The 21,779-nt window shown below is 46.9% G+C and overlaps 1 protein-coding gene across 2 annotated transcripts in view; it reads left to right on the forward strand.

Annotated features, from left to right (window-relative positions):
• Nucleotides 1–21,779, forward strand: part of Tbc1d22a (TBC1 domain family member 22A) — a 306,168-nt gene that overhangs the window by 180,625 nt on the left and 103,764 nt on the right. For both annotated transcript variants that reach the window (XM_076556523.1, XM_006986078.4), the window contains one exon: nucleotides 18,620–18,747. In XM_076556523.1, coding sequence (XP_076412638.1) covers nucleotides 18,620–18,747 — 128 coding nt within the window. The remainder of the gene's footprint in view (nucleotides 1–18,619; nucleotides 18,748–21,779) is intronic.

Raw genomic sequence — 21,779 nt, forward strand, 5'->3', positions numbered from 1 at the left:
TCTCTTATGTAAGTTTCTTTTCTGGATTTGATAACAAGGAAAACTATAACTATCTCATCTTCAATTCCATCAGAGTCCCGAGAAGGATATAATATTACCTGAGTAAACAGGAAGTGCAGCAAGCAACTTTCAAAACTATAGAAATGCCGGAGACATCTAGCTACCTGGACAGTCACCTAAGATTGCTCTGCTAGATACTCCATTATCTAGCTTATCTTGGTGAGTCCAAATTTGTGACATCCATCTTTGGCCTACACCTAAAATATCTGACAGATTTTTCTGTGAAGCAGGGATTTTGAAGGACTGTCCCACCTTGTTTTTTTTTTCTTTGTGTCCTACTTATCCAGTTTGTACAGCATACAGTCAGCAGTTAATGCAAGGGTAGTTTCTTGCCCAAATGGCTAGCTTTGACATAGTGAAAGCAAACTCCATATGGAAGTTCTTAGATGCCCATTATCCTTTTATGAAGTCAATTGATGCTGCCAGGAGCAAACATGTCTCATTGTCCTTTTTCAAAACGCCTTAGGTTATTAGACATCTTAAATGTCATATTCTGTAGGTCTCTGAAGCATTTGAAGATCACCTATCTATATAAAATATGTCTGTTTAATCTTGAAAACATACCTAACATGACTACAAGTTTGATTGTTATAGATGACTAACTACTAACCTGCATTTCTTAATTATCCTAAACTGTAGCTAGAGTTTTCCTGCCTTGCCCACAGTCAGGACAAATCTCTGTCACTCGCCAGTCCCACAGCTGCTCAGACCCAACCAAGTAAACACAGAGACTTATATTGCTTACAAACTGTATGGCCATGGCAGGCTTCTTGTTAACTGTTCTTATAGCTTAAATTAATCCATTTCCATAAATCTATACCTTGCCACGTGGCTCGTGGCTTGCTGGTATCTTCACATACTGCTTGTCATGGTGGCAGCTGGCAGTGTCTCTTTCTGTCTTCCTGTTCCCTCAATTCTCCTCTCTGTTAGTCCCACCTATACTTCCTGCCTGGCCACTGGCCAATCAATGTTTTATTTATTGACCAATCTGAGCAATTTAACATACAGACCATCTCACAACACTGAATAGTTTTTACTAATAGCTTTCAAGAATTAGAACTTTATATTACATTTTAAAATGAGTTGCATAGCTACAGTATCTCAAAACAAGAGTAGCAACATATATATGATATAACAAAAATAAATTAAATTTGCATCAACACACAAAAATTCAAACTGATGTAAAATATTTGAGATGAATAACTGTCTTTTTATCCTATATTCGCATACCCCTACTAAATGATGACAAACAGCTATAGCCCACTGAATGACCAAAACCTACCCATTCCACCTCTTGGGAATGTGGGTATTATGTTCTCTAGACTGCTTCTTTGTTGTCTGGGGGCAATGGCATCCCCCAGGGGATCCTGTGAAAGTTGAGATAATGGTCAAGTCCTAAGAAAAATAGCTATAACATTTGTTGTCCAGTCTCTTTGTAATGAGAAAGTGCAAGGCTTATCTGAAGTCCTGGCTAGAATAGTCTGTGAGGCTGGACCATCTCAGCTAGCAGCCTTGAGGTTGTTCTGAATGCACAACTCTGAGGAACCTGCAACAGAAGCACTCTGAAAGGCTGGATCACCTGGGCCACACATTTTCATTGGTGTCTGGTCCCCTTGCTCTGAAAACACACAAACTTTCAAAGGTTAATAAACATATCTGTAATAACATAAGTATGCACTGTGTGTTGTATACAAGCCAGCCAAGATGATTTTTTGTTTTATGTTTGAGCAGATAAAAGACATCTGTCTTTTTGTATACATTTTATAAGTTTGTTTGGACTGCATAACCATGCTATATGAAAGGATGACATATAATAATAAGTCACGAGGACTCTGTAACCAACAAGATCTATCATGTCTCATCCAGTCTCAGAGCTCCTCCCATGTCAAGGGATCAGCATATATGTCACCTGTCTTGTAATTTTTATAGGTTTATTTTTTTATACCTGTAGCCAAGATTTCAAGGTTTTCCCCTAATCAAATCTGGTCTCTATTAATTTTGAAGGAATCTACAGCCTTTCATTTCTTGTGGAAACAAAAACATAACCTCTTCTCCAATGCAATACATTTTTTGAATTCCATTTTAAAGTTAAGACATTCTTAAAGTATCTAGGCTAGTTTAATTCAGCAGTTCCTTTTATAATTCTGTGTCTCTCAGCAGCTGCTGTTCATTCATCAGAATTCAAAAAATTTAAAGTCAACAAAGCACCATAAGGATCCAGACTCCTTTTTTCCCCTCGGTTTTTTGACACAGGGTTTCTCTGTGTAGCTTTGCGCCTTCCCTGGAACTCACTCTGTACCCCAGGCTGGCCTCGAACTCACAAAGATCCACCTGGCTCTGCCTCCCGAGTGCTGGGCTTAAAGGCGTGCGCCACCACCGCCCAGCAAGACAATTTATTTTTAAACTATTTATTTTTCCCTATGACTGTCTATACCCATTTTCTTTTTTTTCTTAAGCACCTATGTGCACTGTAACCTGATTAAAGGTTTTTTTTTTTTTCCCTGTCTAGACCTGTTTTACTGTGCACCTGTAGTATTCTCTGACCATATGAGCCAAACCTTAAATTGCCATGGAGAAGCTAGGCCCTCTGCCTGGTGGTTGGCTCTGCCCCCTCCTCAGACCCATGAAAGCCGAACCTTAAGCCCACAGGCCTGGCAGAGAGCTGCATTTAACCAAGAGTTGTATTTAACTGCCCCAACTCTAGGAAGTTGGCGCCTGCACTATGGCAGGCATTTTTACTTAGCTTGCTGTTTCTACCTAGTTCTGGCTGCTCAAGTGCTCTGCTGCACAGCAGCGTCTCTTAAAGGAGCCATATCTGTTTTCGTTTTTGTTCGTTTTTCTCAGCTTTCACAAGCCCTATGTGGAAATTCGGGCCCTATGCTGGGCACCATTTGTAGTTGGTGTTTTCTCTGGGCCACCAACCAGCTCCCAAATAAAGACAAGGAGACTTATTATTAATTATGATGGCTCAGCCTTAGTGTAGGCTTGTCCCACTTGCTCCTTTAACTTAATTTAACCTGTTTCTATTCATCTACATTTTGCCTTGGAGCTTTTTACCTTTCATTCTGTATGTCCTACTTTCTTTCTCGTGTCTGTCTGGCTGGCCCCTGATGCCTCCCTGTCATCTCTTTTTCTTTCTCCCTTTTTCTTTTTCAAGCCTAATCTCCTCCTCTGCCTGGAAGTCCTGCCTATATTCTTCGCTTGTTATTGACCGTTTAGCTTTTTATTGGACCAGTCAGGTACCTTAGGCAGGCAAGGTAAAACAGCAATGCATCTTTACATAATTAAACAAATACATCTTTACATTGTTAAGCAAATATTCCACAACATAAACAAATGTAACACATCTTCACATAGTTAAATAAATGCAACACATCTTTGCATAGTTAAATAAATATTCTGCACCACACATGCATCCTGAGAACAATCAGTACACCCATTTTCCACACTGAATACCCCTCCACATTTCTAGGAAATCTGTTTTAGCTGGAAGCTGTAATTCTCTGCACATTGATCCTGCTCTCATGGTTTTCTTATCCTTCCTCTGAGATGACAGAACTCAGGAGGGGTCAAGAATTATCTTGGAACTACACATATCTCATCATTCTGTCTGAATGAGGTTTGTCACACAGTGTCCATGTATGCTGTGTGCAACAGCTGGACAGCCAGGCGCGGGTGGTGGAGAGGCAGAACTCACTGTAGAGGGAACTGCAGCAGTACTAGTACCCGCCACAAGGACTCAGGGCTGTTTCTTCTAGAGGGTTGGTCACTCCTCCCTCACACCTCCATAAGGTAGATCCTGCATTGGGTGCTTTTGTCGAGAACATGGGAACAGATGATGGCTGTGGAAGATAGCTCCTCACTGCCCACTGCTCTTGCTAGGGGCTTTCTTCCTGCTCTCCATTTGCTCACTCGAGTTTGAACTTAGGGTTCTTGCTTCAGTGAAGAGGGGCCATAGTTCATTCTCATTGATGATCTGAAGCTCTGTCTCTCTACCATCTGGTGTAGGACCCCTTCCAAGGATGCTCTCTACTGAGCAGAGGTGATGTTAGTGTGGGTCTGGGATAACAAGTGTATTTCCTGTGATGGTACATGGGGTGTGGAGGTGGGAGACAGGGGACACTTGTAGCCTGAGAAGAGCAAGGTGTAGTCGAGTAGTGTTCAAAGAGTGGGCCAAGGAGATTTAGCATGTCCAGTTCCCATCGGCTCTGGAGCTGGACCCAGATTGCGCACATTTCTGGTGAGGCATGGGGGTTGGACGGCAAGACTTATTTTCCTTGTGGTATCAGCCAGGAAGGCCACGGCATATAAACCCCTGGACAGAAAGGAGCCAGAGCCCCCTGCCATTGGTGCCAGTGACAAAAGCTACAGGACATAATTACATGGCTGGTATCTGGGGTTAAATTTTCAACACTAGGACAAAGAGACCTTTCTTTTCTGTCAGAATTAGACACCTGTCCCTCTTAGGCCTTTGGCTATGATAATGACCATGAGTGAGGCTGCCCTCGAAATGACATCTTTAGCAAACTCTCAAATATACATTTATTCATATAAAACCAGAACACAGGAGCCAAGTGCTTTGATGACCTTTGACTTGCTGACCACTTGCTGCTGGGGTGGTCAGCTTTCTAGATGCTGCCTCAACTCATCGGTGGCTTTGGGGGCTGATGACAAACACCGAGGCTGCCCAAGAATAACTGTGCTGTGAGGTTATACTCCTAGAGGCTGGCATGTATGTTCCAGCATCTGGACTCCCTGAGTTTCATGTCCTGTGGCTGGGTCTGGGTGTTGCTGCCATGCTGCGTCTTCACAGAAGGGTCTGATCCTTGAGGCTCTGGGTCACTAAATAAGGTGAATGATGATGTTTAGGTACTGCGGGGTGTGGGGGAGACTTCCATGTGAGTATTTATTACATAGTACTTTGAAAACGCCCCATCCCATCCACCCTCCTTCATGAGCCGTGGTCCTGTCCTCTCTGTCTTGATTCATCCACCCTGCAGTTCCTGGTCTGTCCATCTGACCCTCCTGCTGACTCGGAGATCTTTTCCTATGTCTTGTTCCTTGGAGTCTGAACCTGGAAAGGAGCCCAGAGTCTCACGGTGGGGTGCCGTGCTGGTTACCAAGGCCAGCAGTAGTTACAGATGCTTATGTTCCTTCTACATGCTCCAGGCACTGGGCTCTGTGGGACACAGGGAAGTCAGGAGCAGGGAGGACTGTGATGTGTGTGCTGGGAATGAAGGGTGAGCAGACACTGGCACCAGGCATGGGGAGGTTGTGTGTCTAAGTTGCAGCTCAGACAGTTTTGTAGTACTGTGTTCTCAGTATTAAGTTGATTCAGCAGAGGTGAATGTCTCCAGAGAACTTGGCTGCTTCAACCACACTGGGCTGTGTCAGGACTGACTCTGAGGAACTGACCTGTCATGTATGTGTCTGAGACTTCTATGCTTGTTTGGCTGGGAGTTTCTCTGTGTCTTCCTCAGTTTGATTAGGGTATTAGCCTGCCATTTGGAGCTGGCAGTCTGGCAGACTGGGCCTGATCCTCCCTCAGTATTGCTTTCCTCTGAGCTGGACTCTGGGGAGTCAAGCCCCCCCTCCCTTTGTGCCATGCTACACATGGGAGCAGGTATGAAGTGAATGTGATGGGCAGACCCTAAGGTGGTCCATGGAGCTATGCCATGCCTGGCAGTCTTCCTGTCTCCATGGAACCAGCTTTTCTGTAGTTTTGGTGACACCTGTGTCTTGATGCTGTTGTAATGTCTGCCTCATCACATCAGCTGAGATTCCACCTTGCAAAGTGGTGCTAGGCATGCACCCTGCTTCTGAAGTGAGCAGCTGGTTGGAGAAGCCCACACAGTCAGGACCTGCAGGTGGCCTCAGCCAACAGGCAGCACAGAGCTTGGGTCTTGGATCCTATAGCTGTAAGCAAGTAGATTTTTCCAACTACTTTATTCAGTGAAGCTGGAACAGTCTTTTCCAGGCCAACCTCTGGATGGAAACTCACTTCTGTTTGCAGCTTTGTGAAGCCCCACTTCAAAACTGGACCACAAAGACTGTGTTGTCATCAGTTAGTGGTGTTAGTGGTGTTTCTAGCTAAGTTTGTGTTTCTGGGCACAATGAGGAGGGTCCCGAGAAGAGCCCAGTGATCTCTGTGTTCAGACAGCACTCTGAGGAAGAGCTGAGGCTGAAAGGAAGAGCAGCATGAAAGGTGTCCTCCATGGGTCCCTCAAGGAGAGTCACAGAGACAGGGCAAAGCCCCTGAGTGGGATGGATTCTGTTTCCGAAAGCCTGAGCTGGGAATGCTGCAATTATCAACCCTGAGCAGAGCTCAGAAGGGTTTTCCTAAGCATCCAGGGGACAAGCCCGGTCAGTCCTCTGCCCAAAGCCAGAAAGAAAGACAAAGCACCTCAGGCAAAAACTTAAAATCAAGAATTAGAGGACACAAGTTCAGCACCCAACATGCACGGTGTCCCAGCACCACCTCCCAGTGGCATAGCCAGGCGTGGTGGGCGTGGGGTGCAGGGAACTCGAGCGGGCCAGATGTCAGTTAGAACTGAACCGTAGCCTGCACGGGGCCGACTGGTTAGACAGTGACATGAGTGAGGCAGCACTAGTCAGGGACACGGAGACAATGACGGCAACCATGGGGAAATAGAGATCACGCCAAGCAGAGACGGAAGACGTCAGAGTGGTCCCCACTGAGTTTATGAAGATCGAGACTTCAGTGAAACAAATGGAAAACACACTGTGTGGGATTATGGGAGACTAGACTCTGGAGAAGCTCCACGAGCTCACAGGCACAGCAGCAGGGGTCTGTGAAAAATGAAAGAACAAGGAGGAAGACAATGGAAATGGTACCTGTGGCCTCAAGGAAGGTTCTGGCAGCTTATGTACCTGTGATTGGTGTCCACTCTATGGGAACAGGAAGAATGTCCTGGGCGACATGTACTGGCTTTTTGGGAAATACTTAGAAGCTGTTAAGTCCAGAGAATCACAGAGGCAAGAGGAAACTGAGCAAGAGATGCAAGACAGTCAGACTGAGTCACCTCGTGGTCACAGTGCTTAAAGCCACTGAGAAAAAAAAAAACGTGAAAGTGTCAGGGTCATGGCAGATGGCTTGGGAGCATCTCAGGCAGCAGCAGAGCCACATGTACAACCCACTGAAAGGAGAACTCCAAAGTTGCTAGCCAAGAGAAAAAAAAAGCATCCCTAGAAACGGAGGTCAAATCAACATTTTTTTTTTAAAGATAAAATTGAAAAGAACCCAAGGAGCAGGAGGAAATAGAAAGCTAAAGCAGAAACAGTGACAATGACCACAGCCGTATGGAGAGATGTGGGGAACCAAGGGAGCATCAGCACCGTGCTGGCAGGGGAGGGACAGACTGGTGTCTGAGTCCTCACACTGTGGGCTCGGCCGTGTGAAGCTCTCAAAGGCGAGCTGGCCAGGCTCTAGGCTGTGAACTCTGCAGTGACAGGATAGCCGAGCTGTGGCCAGGGAGCTGCCCAGGAGGCCAAGTGGAATCATCCGGCGGAGGTGCTGACTCCAGGATGACAACGAGAAGAAGAGTGTGCATGGTGAGAAAAGAATGACGGGACAGACGGAGCACCAGGAGTAACAGGCCAGGGTCCAGTCCAGCATGGAGAGAAGCACACACTGATGGCCTTGCATGCCAATCAAAAGGCACATGTGTCAGACTGGCCCAAAAGGCGGGATCCACCCATGTGATTCATGGAGTCCCTCTGAAATACAAAGACACATGATTTAAAAGTAACATGATGCTCACACCACTCTAAACAAAATGAAAGTCACTGCCCAAAGTCAGACAGAGTTAAGAATGAGCAATATAATCTTTTATATAGCATAATCATATATGTACTTATATACATGCTATAGAAATCTTTATATATGATACATAAAACATTTCACCAAAGGGTCATTTTATAAGAGCGAAAGTCAGTCACCTGCCCCTACTACCAACTATTACTGCATGTATTGATAGAGTTTCAAAATATTCAGAACAAAATTCCAAACTTTTAAGAAGAAATGGATGATTTGCTTTATAGTTGCAGGTTTCGGTCGCTTCTCCTTAGCAACAGAACAGGGAGACAGAGAACCAGTAGGGGCACAGTGCACCTGAACAGCACTGTCAGTAAACTGCACCTGCTTGACTTACAGGCACTCTAAGGATGTGCATCTTACCCTATGCATTTGCACAGCAGACATCTCAGTGAGCTTAAGAGTATTTATGGAATATGAGGCATGCTCTCTGAGAACAGTGGAGCTAGTGTAGAAATCTGTAAGACAACTGGGAGATGCCCAATGGTTTCTAAAGCAATCCATATACCTGTAAGTAGCCCAGTGAGCATGGGAGAAGTCAACAAAGGACGTTAGAAGCTATTTCGAAGTAAATGATCAGAAATAGAGTGGTAGAGAATTTATTGAACACAGACAAAGCAGTGCATAGAGGGAAACACACAGTACTAGATACCTGTTCCTGAAGGAAACTTGAGTTATCAAATCAGGGACGTCAGCTCCTGCCTTAAGGAATTGGGGTGGGGAGTTAGATGGAGTGAATCCGACAGTTTGTTTGGGAAAAATCAATATGTGAATGTTTATAGTCAGCTGGTTAGTGTTGGGACAGTCCCTGCTGTGCAGATCCCCCAAGCTTGAGGGAGATGGGACTGTTGCTCACTTTTTGACAATACATTTGACAGTGTTATGAAGCAGGTATATTTTTCTAAAAACAGAACCACACAGCTGGCCCTAGCAGAAGTGGATGTTTTGAATATGCCCACATTCATGAGAGCAAGTGAGTTGGAGTTTGAATCTTCCCTCAGTGAAGATTGTAGGCATAGACACCTTCACTGGACAACATTCAGTGAAGGATAACTGATTCTACATGGGCTGCTGGTCCAATAAACAGGGGAGCATGCTTCACAGTTTATTCTGTAAAGTTGGTGTTTCCCTTATTCTCAAACCAAAGGTGCTTTTAAAGAAAGTACAGACAGACCAGTATCCTCTGAGAACATAGATGGGAAAATCCTCAACAAAACTTTTGGCAAATCAAATCCAATACTGTATTAAAAGAATAATATATCACTGTGACATGTGCTGTATCCTTGAATGCATGGTTGATTTAACTGTTGAAAAAGCCTCTGATATAGTCTATTATGTTAAAATATCAAAAAAGGACAGACCCATAAAATTATCTCAGCATGTGCAGGAGAAGTGTTCGACAAAGCCTTGTGTTAGTTCTTAATGAAAGCCCCAGTGATCCGGGAGTGGAGGGCAACATCCTAACTCTGGCAGAAGGCTTCTGCGAAAGCCTGCAGCTGAACTCAGACACATGATGTGAGCCTGAATGCTTTCTCCAGGCCTGCTCATTCTCACTACTTCTATTCAGCATGCATACTGGGAGTTCAGCCAGTGCACAGAGGCAAAACCAGCAAATGGAAGCACATGTAGTGTGCTCATGGTCCTCAGACTGGAAAAGGAGAAACGGAACCTCTTCATCTCTTGAAAGCTGATGGAAGTAACAAGAGAACTAACTAGAACCTGGAAGAGAATTTTGGAAGGCTTCAGGACACTAGGCCAACAGACAGAAATAATGTTGTAGCATCATAGCAATAAGAAACCAGCCATCGAGTAGGCTGGGAAGATAGCTCAGTTGGTGGATCTGAGTTTGATACTCAGAGCCCACATGACTTTTCTTTTTATTCTTTAATAGGCATCGTGGTGCATACTTACAATCCCAGTGCTGGGGAGGCAGAGACAGGTAGATACCTGGGGCTTACTGGCTAGCCAGCCTACCTACTCGGTGAATTCCAGTCCAGCAAGAGACCCTGTCTCAAAAATAACCAGGTGGATGTGGATGACACCTCCTGAGGAATGACATTCCAGGTTGTCCTCTGACCTGATTTGTGAGTATGTGTGTACATACAAGTATACATACAGACATTAGCAGTTGAGAGGTAATGAGCATAACCTGTTAGAGTAGCATAAAAATGTGAAATATTTCAGGAACACTTGATGCAATCATCCTGAACATGAAAGCTACAAAATATAGCCAAGAGAAATTCAAAATGACCCAATCATGCCCATAGCCTTGGAAAGTCAGGGTGTTAAATAACATTTTCCTCTAACTGACACACATTAAACTCAATCCCAGTTAAAGCCCAGCCTGCTTTCCTGTAGAAAGGGGCAAGCTGATCTTTCAGTTCACAGGCAAACACAGAGCCCCTGGCATACCCAGACACATTCCAGCAAGATGAACAACACACCAGGCCCAGCTTTGGCCGAGTTCAAGAATGGTGATCATGGCCATGCATTATTGACACTGAGATAAAGATCACTGGGATGAAAGACTATTTGGAGAGAGCCACACACATGGGCAATTGATTTCACCAAAGGTGGGAAAGAAATTCAGTGGCAGAACACACATACCATGTAAAGGAACTTGTACCATGTCTTGGCCACAGTGAAAAGTGAACTTGAATGAGATGCTTTAAATCTCAGGTTCTGTGGCTTGTAGGAACACAGCTTTTGTGCATTAAAGTTCAGTATTGGAGTTGATCTCTTAGAAAGCTACCCAAACTGGGGAGCATAAAGAAGATTTGGACAAATATTAAAATTAAAAGTTGCTCTTTAGATGCTTCCAACGCGATTGAGTGTAGCTGCCTTCCAAATGCTACAGTTCCTTTTTGGATCTTTACAATGTCATCTCTTGAGAGTTGTATAGGACGAGGCCTAGGGAGATTGCTCAGTTGGTAAAGTGCCTTTCATGTAAATGTGAAAACCTGAGTTCAGATCCCCTCACCCAAATAAAAAAGTAGATGTGGCAGTGTATGACTTTAATCCTGAATGTGGGGAAATGGAGACAGAAAGCACTCTGGGGCTCACAGGCCAGCCAGCCTAGTTGAATTGGTGAGCTCCTGGTTTTATGAGATGCCCTGTTTCAAAAAATAAGGTGGAGAGGCCGTGTGGTGGTGGTGCATGCCTTTAATCCCAGCACTTGTTAGGCGGAGGCAGGCAGATCTCTATGAGTTCTAGGCCAGCCTGGGCTACAGAGTGAGTTTCAGGACAGTCAGGACTACACAGAGAAACCCTGCCTCAGAAAACAAAAAAAAAACAAAAAACAAAAAAAAAAACAAACAAAAATAAAGTGGAAAGTGATTGAGGGCACCACCTGATAGTGACCGCTGACCTCTCTGTGTGCAAATTCACCTGCACACGCACACAAATTGAACAGAAAGGAGATAGGAGCTAAGCCCTCACGGGGGTGTCTTCTATCTGCCCTGTCCTCTGCTCCCCTTCTCTTCTGCAGTCTTCACTGGTCTGTCAAGGAGAGTACAGTCAGACTTCCTGAGTGCTGGCCCTCCAGGAAACTCAGTGCTGCCTTTTGCAGTGGCATCTGATTGGTAGTTGCTTTCTGGTGTGATGACAGCTCTGTCTTGGAGGGGCTTATCGAGATGCTTATGAGCATATCTGTGAAGCAAGAGTGATCTAATACCTCGTTGCCTCAGCTCTGTGTAGCTCCAGAAGAACCTGTATTTTAGATTATGTTACTGTCAAAAAATAGACCTTAATGCCTCTCCAGAGATGAGAAGATTGTGTGCTGTAGTGTCAGATACATGCTGATGCTATACAGCCTGCCAGAAGGCTTAATTATATTCTGGGCTCATGTTCACCGGGTCCCAAGAGTGGGAGGTATTGTCTTCTTCCTGCAAGTCCCAGGACTGAGTATGCTGTGGCCCCTTCCTAGGGCTGAATTGATTACATCAGGCTTGCTTGCCTTCTGGTTCTGACTGCCCTCACGAACACAGTGTTGAGCATGGAAGAAGACAACAGTTGTGTGCCTTGTTGGCCATGTTAAAATGGCCCTTGGAGGACTTGTTTTGAAGGAACACATTTGTCCTCTACCCTCAGGTCTGTTGGAGATATCAGCCCATTGGGCCATTTGATGGTGGCAAGTATATTTCCTCTCTGCATGCCCAACCTGGTGTCCACCATACTCCTAATGCTATCCACCTAGAATTTGAGTCAGAGTTTACAAGTCACAGGATGAAGCCACTATGACTACCCTCCTCCCAGATGCCAACCATACTGTGGTACCCAGGCCATGTGTGTTTCTTACTGACTGGCTCAGAATTCAAGTGTCCTTAGCCCTAAGGCTGGCTAGCTCTTTGAAATGGCTTATAAGATTCAGGAAGCATGTACTCACAGCTACAGTTTTATTGTGGGGGCATGGGCCAGGGGCATTAACCCAATGAAGAGATGCATAGGGTAGAGTCTGTGGTTCTATGGAGCTTCATGCCCATCCCTGCGGTATCAGGATCATCACCTCTCCTCTGTATCATAGTTCTGGCCTCCTAGGAAGCGCCACAGAGTTGGCTGCAGAGAGCTCCTATGGGGTACATTGTGAGCGTGAGCAAGTGCATCTTGGGTGCGTGGTGGTACTCATTGTTCCACTCCTCTATCCTTCCTAGGGTCTAGCAAAACTTCTGGTTTTAGGTGACCAGTCCCCATCCTAGAGTTGTTCACTGCCCACCAGGAACCCCATTAGTATGACAGAGACATTGCAAGGTTTTCAGGGCTCCCTGTCAGGACCAGGCACAGGGTCTGTTGAAACTCAGCACACAGTAGGTGGCAGCTTCTGAGCTAGGCTGCAGATGCCCCTCTGGGAAGCCAGCTTTCCTGGCTCTCATCATTTAGCCTCCTGGGCTCCTGGGATGCCTTTGGGGGGCGGGAAGCCCCTTCAACCCCTTTGGGATCAGCTGAGATTCGGAGCTCTTGGCTCAGGAGCAGCAGCAAGGATGTTGGGATTTCTCTCTCTGCCTGATCAGCACATTTCTGAAATGGTGCTAAAATTTTCTAAATAAATCTTACTTCCTATTGATTTCCATTACAATTTCTGAGGAAAAGAATTTTTTTTTTTCTGAGGAGGTTATCTGACCATTATTAGTGTAGTGGTGTTGGTGGGAAGTGTTGCAGCTCATTATGGGCAGTACAGCTCACTCGTGTGCATCGGCACTGCTCGGGCATTCTGATTTTCCTGAGCCAGATTATTCCCAGGCACAAAACTAAGCCTGGCTTGTGCTTCATGCCGGCCCAGGTGCCCTTTGAGTCCATCTGAAAGGGGCCTTGCTCCACTCTCTACCACCTTTGGCCAGGAGGGAGTGAGAGCCCCTTCCTTGGCTGGAATCCTGAGCTAGGAAGATGCACTCCTGTTTGCTGTTGGAAAGTAGGTCGTTTTGCTTAGGCCTGAGCCCTAGAGCCCTGGTCTCCATAGCCCTGATCCCTAGAGCCCTGGTTTCCATAGCCTTGGTTTGCACAGCCCTGGCCTGTGTGCCTCCGGAGCCCTCACTTCCTATGGGCCATCTGTGTTGACTCTTCTCCCCCTTCCAGGCCTCCTGATGTTTTTCTGAGCACACTCTGCTGGAGGTTGGTGAGCACACGGACATTGCTGTGAGGAAGCTTGCCCGGCTGTTCTCAGGGAGGGTGGTTGCTGCTGTCATCACCTCCAGTATGGTTTTCTGAGATTGGCCTTCCTCCTTGATTCTTGGTTCAGCCCCTCATCCTGTCACGGTGGCACAGTGGGTATCCAGGTCCTCCAGCTGACTGGTGTGCTGGGTGCAGCCCCCATTCGAGACCTGCCTTTTTCTGCCGCAGAGAAGCAGCTTCTCCGTCGCAGAGGCCCCGAGTTGACTGTTAGTTGCTCTTGTTTCTGTTCGTTTTTATCTTCCTAACTGATGAGAGGATCGGAATCTTTCCCTTTAATCAAAACCCATTCAATCCAGGCCCAGCGAAAGTAGGCAGTGTTCAGTCTGCCCTCAGCTCAGCAGGGGGATTAAAAGATTTCTTTGTCAGGTATCTAAATGTGGGCCATTGTGTATCCTCTTTGCGCAAATAAATCTTTGTTGCCTGGTCCCATGTCAATTCTCCTAACCTGTAGTGGGAGCTCCAGGATGCAATGTGTTTGCATAATTTACCTGCACTTTCAGTCCAGGAGACGAGATGTTTTTGGCAAGATTTCAGCCCATGGGCCCGCTATTGAACCCACAGAGGAGAGCACTCTGCAGGCGGTGGCCACTGTCCCTCCTGATGACTTCCTAGTAGTGCTCCTCTCCCTGCCACACAGGATGTTTTGGCTTGAAAGATGATAACAATTATATCTGCCCACTTGTTCATTATGTGTGAGCCCTGTTTACCACTGAAATGGAAATTCTGGTTTTGGAATTATTGCTGACCAATTTCCTTTATCAGTGAGAGAGCATGTGCTCGTGGCCGCTTATAAAACAGTAGAAATGAGTCATTTCAGCACACACATTCACAGCTCTAATGTATATAAGTCAGAAGTCATGCCTAGAGTTTAGTGGTCCATCTTACACCATGTTCAAAATAGGAGGCAGTCCTTCCAAAGACTCATTATGCACATTAGAAGCTGGTCCACTTTATCATTCATTACCTGTTCCCCGAGGAGGATGCAGTCAGTGAAAAATGGCCACTTCCCTATGAACAAGGTCACTGTCCAGGTAGCTCCAGGGTGGACATTTTTCACCCTGGCAGTGTTTAGGACACTGGGCAGAACACTGGCCATGGACACTCACAGAGGTCCTCATGGTCTCATGTTGTGGTGTTTACCCTTTAATAAACTCCTAGGAGTTCAAGGTCTCATGTTGAGTAGAAGAGAAGACCAAGTGCTTAGAAGCCTGGTGACATGGGCAGCTGCGAGGCTCCAGACTTGTCCTGCTTGGGTCTTGGAGGAGAGGAGAGCTTACTCTCCAGTGGCTTGGTTTTAGAGGTAGCCCTGGTGTGGAGGCCTCTTGTGTGTTCTTGCAGGGGACTGATGCACGGTAACTCCTCCCCTGTAGGGGTTGACTTGTGCCTGATGTAGTTATCGTTGTCAGTGTTGTGGTCATTCTGCAGGGGCTCTGCAAAGGAAGGTGATCATACCTGGGCCCTATCATGCACTCCTGGTAGAACCTGCCCCTTACCAAGTTAGCCCTGTGTGTGTGTGTGTGTGTGTGTGTGTGTGTAGGGTGGGGGCTGCAGCTTGCTGCTCCCTTGTATGGGCAGGAAGGGTTGATTTTCACTCTTTTTTCTCCACGTGGAGAGTTTATTATAATAGGGACATGAAGAGAAAGATAGGAAAGAGAGCAGAGAGAAAGGAGAGAGAGAGAGAAAGAGAGAGGGAGGAGGGAGAGAGGGAGAGGGAGAGATCGAGAGTGCACACCCTGTGGGAGGAAAAGCGGAAGAGAGCTGATTTTCACTCTTCTGCTAGGTTATTCCAATGATAGATAGTCCAGAAATATGTGTTTAATTTTTCCGAGCAGTGTCCGGCCAGTTTGTCTTAGAAAGGTGCTGCCTGCCTCCGGAGTGCATGTTTGTTTTCCAGGTCCTAAGATTCTGACCTACCTTGTGGGTGGGCTGCTAGTACTGAAGGGAGAATGTGGCCGGCATAGAAGGCTGTGGCTCCTGGATGTAAGCCCTGTGCTGGCTTTTCTCTACTTTACCCTTTCTGAGTCTTTGGTGGAGAACTCCAGCATCAGCTGCTCCTTTAACACAGAGAGTCTCCTCGGAGACTCTGTCTGCCATTAGGGAAGTTGAGTCTAGCCATGACCCGCTGTAGGCTGGTAATAGTGGATCACTGTGGCTGGAAGTGGCCCGTGGAACCAGGGCACCTGCCTGGTGCACCTGCTCTGGCAGCAGGTTCTTCTGATACCAGCATAGGCTGCCCTGCAGTCTGCCCTCATTGCCTGCTGTGTGCAGGTGCAGGGGTTTCCTCCTCAGTGCTGCTACCACCCTTGGGCCTTCGGGTCCCCAAGCAGCCACCTGCATATTCATGAAAGCACATTCCTCATGCTCCTGTGCAGAAAGAACCTTGTTGAGTAAATTCAGTCATTTTCTAAACTGCTGGTTTGCAAATGTTCATCAGATTTGAATTTCCCATCAACCGCAGTGCCCTGCTTCAGTGCGCTGGGCCACGGCCGAGACTGCTGCTGTCCCAGCTGGATGTGTGTGCCCTTGGGGAACTGCAAAGGTTGCTGGGATGGAGAGCCACTTGGGCCTTTGGATCTTTCTGTCAGTTTAGTTTAGTAACTACAACTAATTCCAGACTTGAAGTAATTCTTTGTCTTCTTTAAAAAAAAAATGACTTGTTTAGAATTAGGAAGTCTGTTAGTCCTATTAGCACAGGGCTGTGCCAGACATCTTTAGTAAACAGAATCCAGACCAACTCCTGTGTGCAAGCTGAGTATCTGCACTGAGTGGCACCAACTGGACAGGCTACCATGCAGCCAGTCCCACTGCTCAGCAGCATGGTCGGGTTGGGGCTCTTTCTGCTAGGCCTGGGACCCTGGTTCTTAAGTCTTTTCTGCAGAAGCAGCATGTGGCAGATATACAGGGACTTGTGGGTCCTTCTGCTTATTCCAGGAGCCCTTTCCTGGGGTCATAGGGCCATCATCCACCCAGTGTCCTTTCCTGGGAGTCTCAGGGCCACCATCTCTCTTCCTGGAATCCTTTCCTAAAAGTCTTAGGGCAGTTTGCTTTCTTAGTGCCTTGCTCCAGCCTCTGTGAAGACTGGAGGGAACCTGGCTGCCATCATTAGCTCCATTCTATAGATGTGCACCCCCTTGTTTTCACAGATCTTGAATTGCTTTCCACTTCCTAGCATTAACAATGGCCTGATCCCTAAGCTTTCTCCTCCAGATCCACCAAAATAGTCTGTTTGGTGATACTATAATGAAATACCTGAACCTGCTTACTTATAAGGAAAAGAGGTTAATGTAGCTCTCAGTTCCAGAGATTCAAGCAAAGGATGCTGGCATCAGTTCATCTCTGGTGAGGACAGGTGGCACCACAGTCGTGGTAAAGTTGTGAGAGGGACAGCTCATGCTGCAGAACAGGAGCCAAAGAGGAGGGCAGAAACCAGCCGGGCTTTTCTTTTATACCAGCCCTCTTGTGAGAACAACCAAGGCTCTGTGAGGACCACACTAGTTCCTTCTGAGGGCAGGTGTTCCTTCACATGAAGACTCCTCCAAGGCCATAGTTCTTAAAGGTTTCCCTGTCTCTTCCACTGTGTACAAGGACCCAGCCTCTAGCACATGGACCCTGAGGGGACAAAGCATCACAAACTGTGGCTCAGCTCCATGAGCATCATGCCTCAGCATGTTTGTGTTCTGGTCAGCTGAGGACAGCAGTGAGCAGAGAGTGTAGGAACTGCCTTCCCACTGAGGCCTTGCTTGTCTAGGGCCAGCCCGTCATAACCTCCTATGGGCCTGACTGCCTCCCAGCCACGGCAGCCTGGCTAAGTATGTCCATTTTTAAACTGACATGGGTCATCTATGAAATTCGGGGCAGGGTTTCTCCCTTCAGTGGTTGGGAAAGCCTTGCATCTGAGGCATGGCCAGTAGCTAGTCAGCAGGGGTCTGTGGCGGCTAGTTTTATATCAACTTGATACAAGCTAGAGTTATCTGAAAAAAGGGAACCTCAATTGAGAAAATGCCTTCATAAGATCTGGCTCTAAAGCATTTTCTTAATTAGTGATTGATAGGGGAGGGGTCCAGCCCTTTGTGGGTGGTGCCATCCTTGGGCTGGTGGTCCTGGGTTATGCAAGAAAGCAGGTTGAACAAGCCATGGGAGCAAGCTAGTAAGCAGCATTCCTCCATGGCCTCTGCATCAGCTTCTGCCTCCAGGCTCCTGTCCTGTTTGAGTTCCTGCCCTCATTGCCTTTGATGATAAACTATTATATGGAACTGGGAGTGAAATAAACCCTTTCCTCCCCAAGTTGCTTTTGGTCATGATGTTTTTTTTATCTTAGCAATAGTAACTCTAATTAAGACAGGGTCCATGCTTTGGGGACAGTGTTTGGTGGAGCCTGGCTCTTTGTGAAGCCCAGTTGTTTTTAGTACTTTGACCTGCACCTAAAGGCTGCCTGGTCTGCACGGGGACAGGTCTGCTGGGTCTGGGTGCAGGTGGGATGATTCCTGGGTGAGGAGGGAATCTCTAGGAGCTTGGTGGTTCAGTTCCTCTTCTCTCTTTTAACCCCTTCACCCTAGAGACTGGCACACTCCTCTGAACCCCTGTGCTTCTTATTTGTGTTCCCCATGTGTAGGGATTCTCTTTTTTCCTGGGCATTGGGGTGTGAAGACCCCCAAATGTGCACATGCACCTGACACAGCTGTTGCTCTTTGAATCATCACCATCATTACCATCATTGTCACCATCATTATTCTCTTTTTAAAAAATTACTCGTTTTTATGCACATGGGTACTTTGCATGCATGTGTGTCTGTGCACCATGTATATGCCTGGTGCCCCCATAGGTCAGAAGAGGGTATTGAGTCCCCTGGAACTGGAGTTACAGATGGTTGTGAACTGCTCTCTGGGTGCTGGACATTGATCCCAGGTCCTCTGCAAGAGCAATAAGTGCTCTTAACCACTGAGCTTTCTCTCCAGCCCCTTATTTGTTTTCTTCTTGGAGAGTGGACTGTGGAGTCCTTCCTTGGTGGGATTGGTCATTTGCCCCGAGACTCCACTGACAGCCTGTGCTTGTGTTGTACAGAGCGAGTCCACCGACATCTGGATGGGCACGAAGTGCGATACCTGCAGTTTGCCTTCCGCTGGATGAACAACCTGCTGATGAGGGAACTTCCCCTGCGCTGCACCATCCGCCTGTGGGACACCTACCAGGTGAGCCCCCACCCCCTGGCCCTGCCCCATTCTGTCTGCTCCTGTACTGGGTTCCCTGCAGAGGGTCCTTAAAAGGTCTAGCTCTGGTGTTCCTGTCATCTGACTATATGTAGGATAGGGAAAGGACTTTATAAGGTTCTCCTTGTCACCTGATTGCACTCCAGCTGCTTGGTGACAGTCTCCTCCCATTCTCACTGTCAATTTACATTTTAAGCAGCAGAGTCAAACTGGAAGTGTGGCCGAGCAATCATGTACCTTCTTTGTACATCCAAGCAACTCTTCCAGAAACTTCACACTCGGGACGCACACGTTGTCTATGTTTTGAGTTACTTACAATAAAGATTTAAAGAAATCCTCAGACAGATGCAGCACAATATGAAATTTTCCACTCTTCACCAATTTTGATGAAATTCATGTCTTCAGGAGATTGAGTTTTCCGGAAGAAGCTGCCTTGTCTCCCTTGAGTGTCCATTGCTTATTCTAGCCTCTTTTCATTTTGTGTGAGGCTTGCTGAAGCTGGCCTGTGCTGTGGGGTGTGGGTACTGACTTTCAGCAGCAGCAGTAGGCACCATGGCCTGGGGTGAGGCATCAAATCTCCACAGAGAGCTAGGAAAAGAAGCATCAGGTTGGTTTTCTTCCTTCCAGTGGAGGAGTCAAGTCTTCTCTGCTGTGAGAGCCCTTCATGGGTTGTGTGCCAGGGCTTTGCAAAGGGGGCACTGCAGTGGTGCTGGGGGCAGGTCCAGGTAGCAGGTGTTAGCACAAGGTGGCATGTGTCCAGGCTCTGGAAGGGCTCAGCATCAGAGCATCACACAAGAGGTTGGTAGAGGTAGAGCCCTTGTACAGCAAGACTAAGTCTTTAGGGTGTCTTTGGTTTAGCAACTCGCAGGACATTGTTCTGGATGCTGCATCTTTCCCACAGCCCAGGGTGCTGTTGGGTCCCTGTGTCTACTATCTCTGCCTGAGCTTAGAACTCCCTTGAATGATGGCATCATCTTGTGTTCTAAGTGTTCTAAGTGCTGGTGGTGCATTGTGTACCCCACATTGGATATGTGGGTTTTGTGGCCGTCTCTGTTTTGTTTTTTCCCTAATACTTACTATGATGGTTAATGCTGTCAACTTGACAGGATCTAGAGTTACCTAGAGGCTAGCCTCTGGGCCTACTTGTGAGAGTATTTATATTAAGTTAGCCTCTTGGCAAGACTATGAAAGCTTATTAGCTTAGGCTGAGGTTGGAAGACTCACCCCAACTGACAGACTAAATGAAAGGGAGGAGGAGATCTGAGCCCTGGCATCCATCACTCTCTGCTTCCTGACTGCAGATGCCTCGTGACTAGCTGCCCCACGCACCTGCTGTTGAGACTTTCCCAGCATGGGGGCCTGTCCCCTTGAACTGTGAGCCCAAACAAACCCTTCCTCCCTCCAGCTGCTTTGGTCAGGTGTTTTGTTGAAGCAATGAGACAAGCAGCTAATGTGCCCATGGTATCAAAATAGCCCTTCTATCTGCCCTGCCTCCTGGGTTCTGTGGTGCTGTCAGGGAGGCCTATGTGGTCATGTTCTGTGGGCTGTGTCGTTGGGTGCTTTTGATGGCAGAGCATGTTCCTGATTCGCAGGTTTTCTGTCCAGGACTTGGCAGCTGCAGAATTCCCATTCAGTAATATTAGCTGGGAAATAAAGCCTTACCTGGAGCTGTTTGGCTAAAGTAGCTGTCAGTCGAGTGCATCGATTGGCTCTCTGCTGGATGACAGGAAACAAAACCTAATATCCTGTAAATTGCAAATGCTCTCATTTCCGTGATTGCTTAGGCCATTCATGACCCAGGCCCTGCTCATTAAGCTCAGAGTTCCTTGTAATTCTGTCCCATTATGAATAAAGCAAGTATCGAGTCAATCACACCTTGAGCAGACAGAAAACGGATCAGCTCGCCAATGTCCTGCACTATTTCTCTGAAGTGCTCAGCTGTCATTCAAACTTTGAGTATACTCATGACCTCTTCATTGCATTAATTTCCCTGCAATTTAATTTTTATCACAAATCAACTCATTTGTACCATGAGCTCATTCTTGAACTGACAGGAGTTTGGTCAAAACTCTTTTCCCATCTTAAAAATCAGGGTGTTTTCATTTTCCAGGACTGAGTAGCCATGGGATTGTACTGCCTTTTCTGGCACTGGAAGCACACAGCCATGCTCCGACAACAACTGAGTAGTCACTCTGCAGCTGGGTGTTTATTGGCTGGGCCATCCTTACAGTGTGGCTTAAGAGCCTCTTGGGATTCCGGTCATGGAAAGGCTGTTGTTAAGAACCCTGCCTCAGGCCCTAGAGGAGACTGTGGCCAGGAAATGGATGAAGTGAATTGTTTTAGGATGCCACAAGCATGGGACATACAGATGTGTGTCCTCTCAGGCTTCTCTGTGGTCTATCACAGCAGCTGGCGCAGTCATGGATTGGGCAGGTGGTCCCCACTCCTAAAAGATTTGCAGCCTGGGAGAGCCGCTTTTGAGGTGCTCCATAGAGCATAGATCCAGGCTTGCCAGAAGCATCCCTTCCAGACTCAGCCCTTCACCTAAGAGCAACTCTGGAATTTGTCCTTTGGTTGCTGGGCTGCACCTGTGGAGCTCCGTTAATCCAGCCCCAGCAATTGTCCTCCCCAGCTCAGCCAGCCCATCTTGTCCTCACCAGTTCACACGTCCATCTTGTTTTACTCTTTCCTGCTCTGCAGGCTACTCTTCCACGTGGGGGACACATAGCTTTATCCCTGCACAAAAGGTGGTGTGCTTGAGTGGTCATTTGGTGATGAATAGACTGTTCTGCTGCTGTGAATGTGTCCTCTTCCATCTGATCCTTTCTCACGTTAGGGGGAATATCTCCACCTTATTTATTGTCCTCACTGCCATTTTCACCATCCCAGGGAGAGGTGGATTGGAAGGTAGCTGGAGTCAGGGCCTCCTTGCACTTAGCACGTGTCTTAGTACAACTTAGGAAAGAGTCTTGGGGAATACATGAGCCATTCAGTTCACATGTATTATTGAATAC

Source organism: Peromyscus maniculatus, chromosome 20 (assembly GCF_049852395.1).
Source record: "Peromyscus maniculatus bairdii isolate BWxNUB_F1_BW_parent chromosome 20, HU_Pman_BW_mat_3.1, whole genome shotgun sequence".
Classification (NCBI taxonomy): domain Eukaryota; kingdom Metazoa; phylum Chordata; class Mammalia; order Rodentia; family Cricetidae; genus Peromyscus; species Peromyscus maniculatus.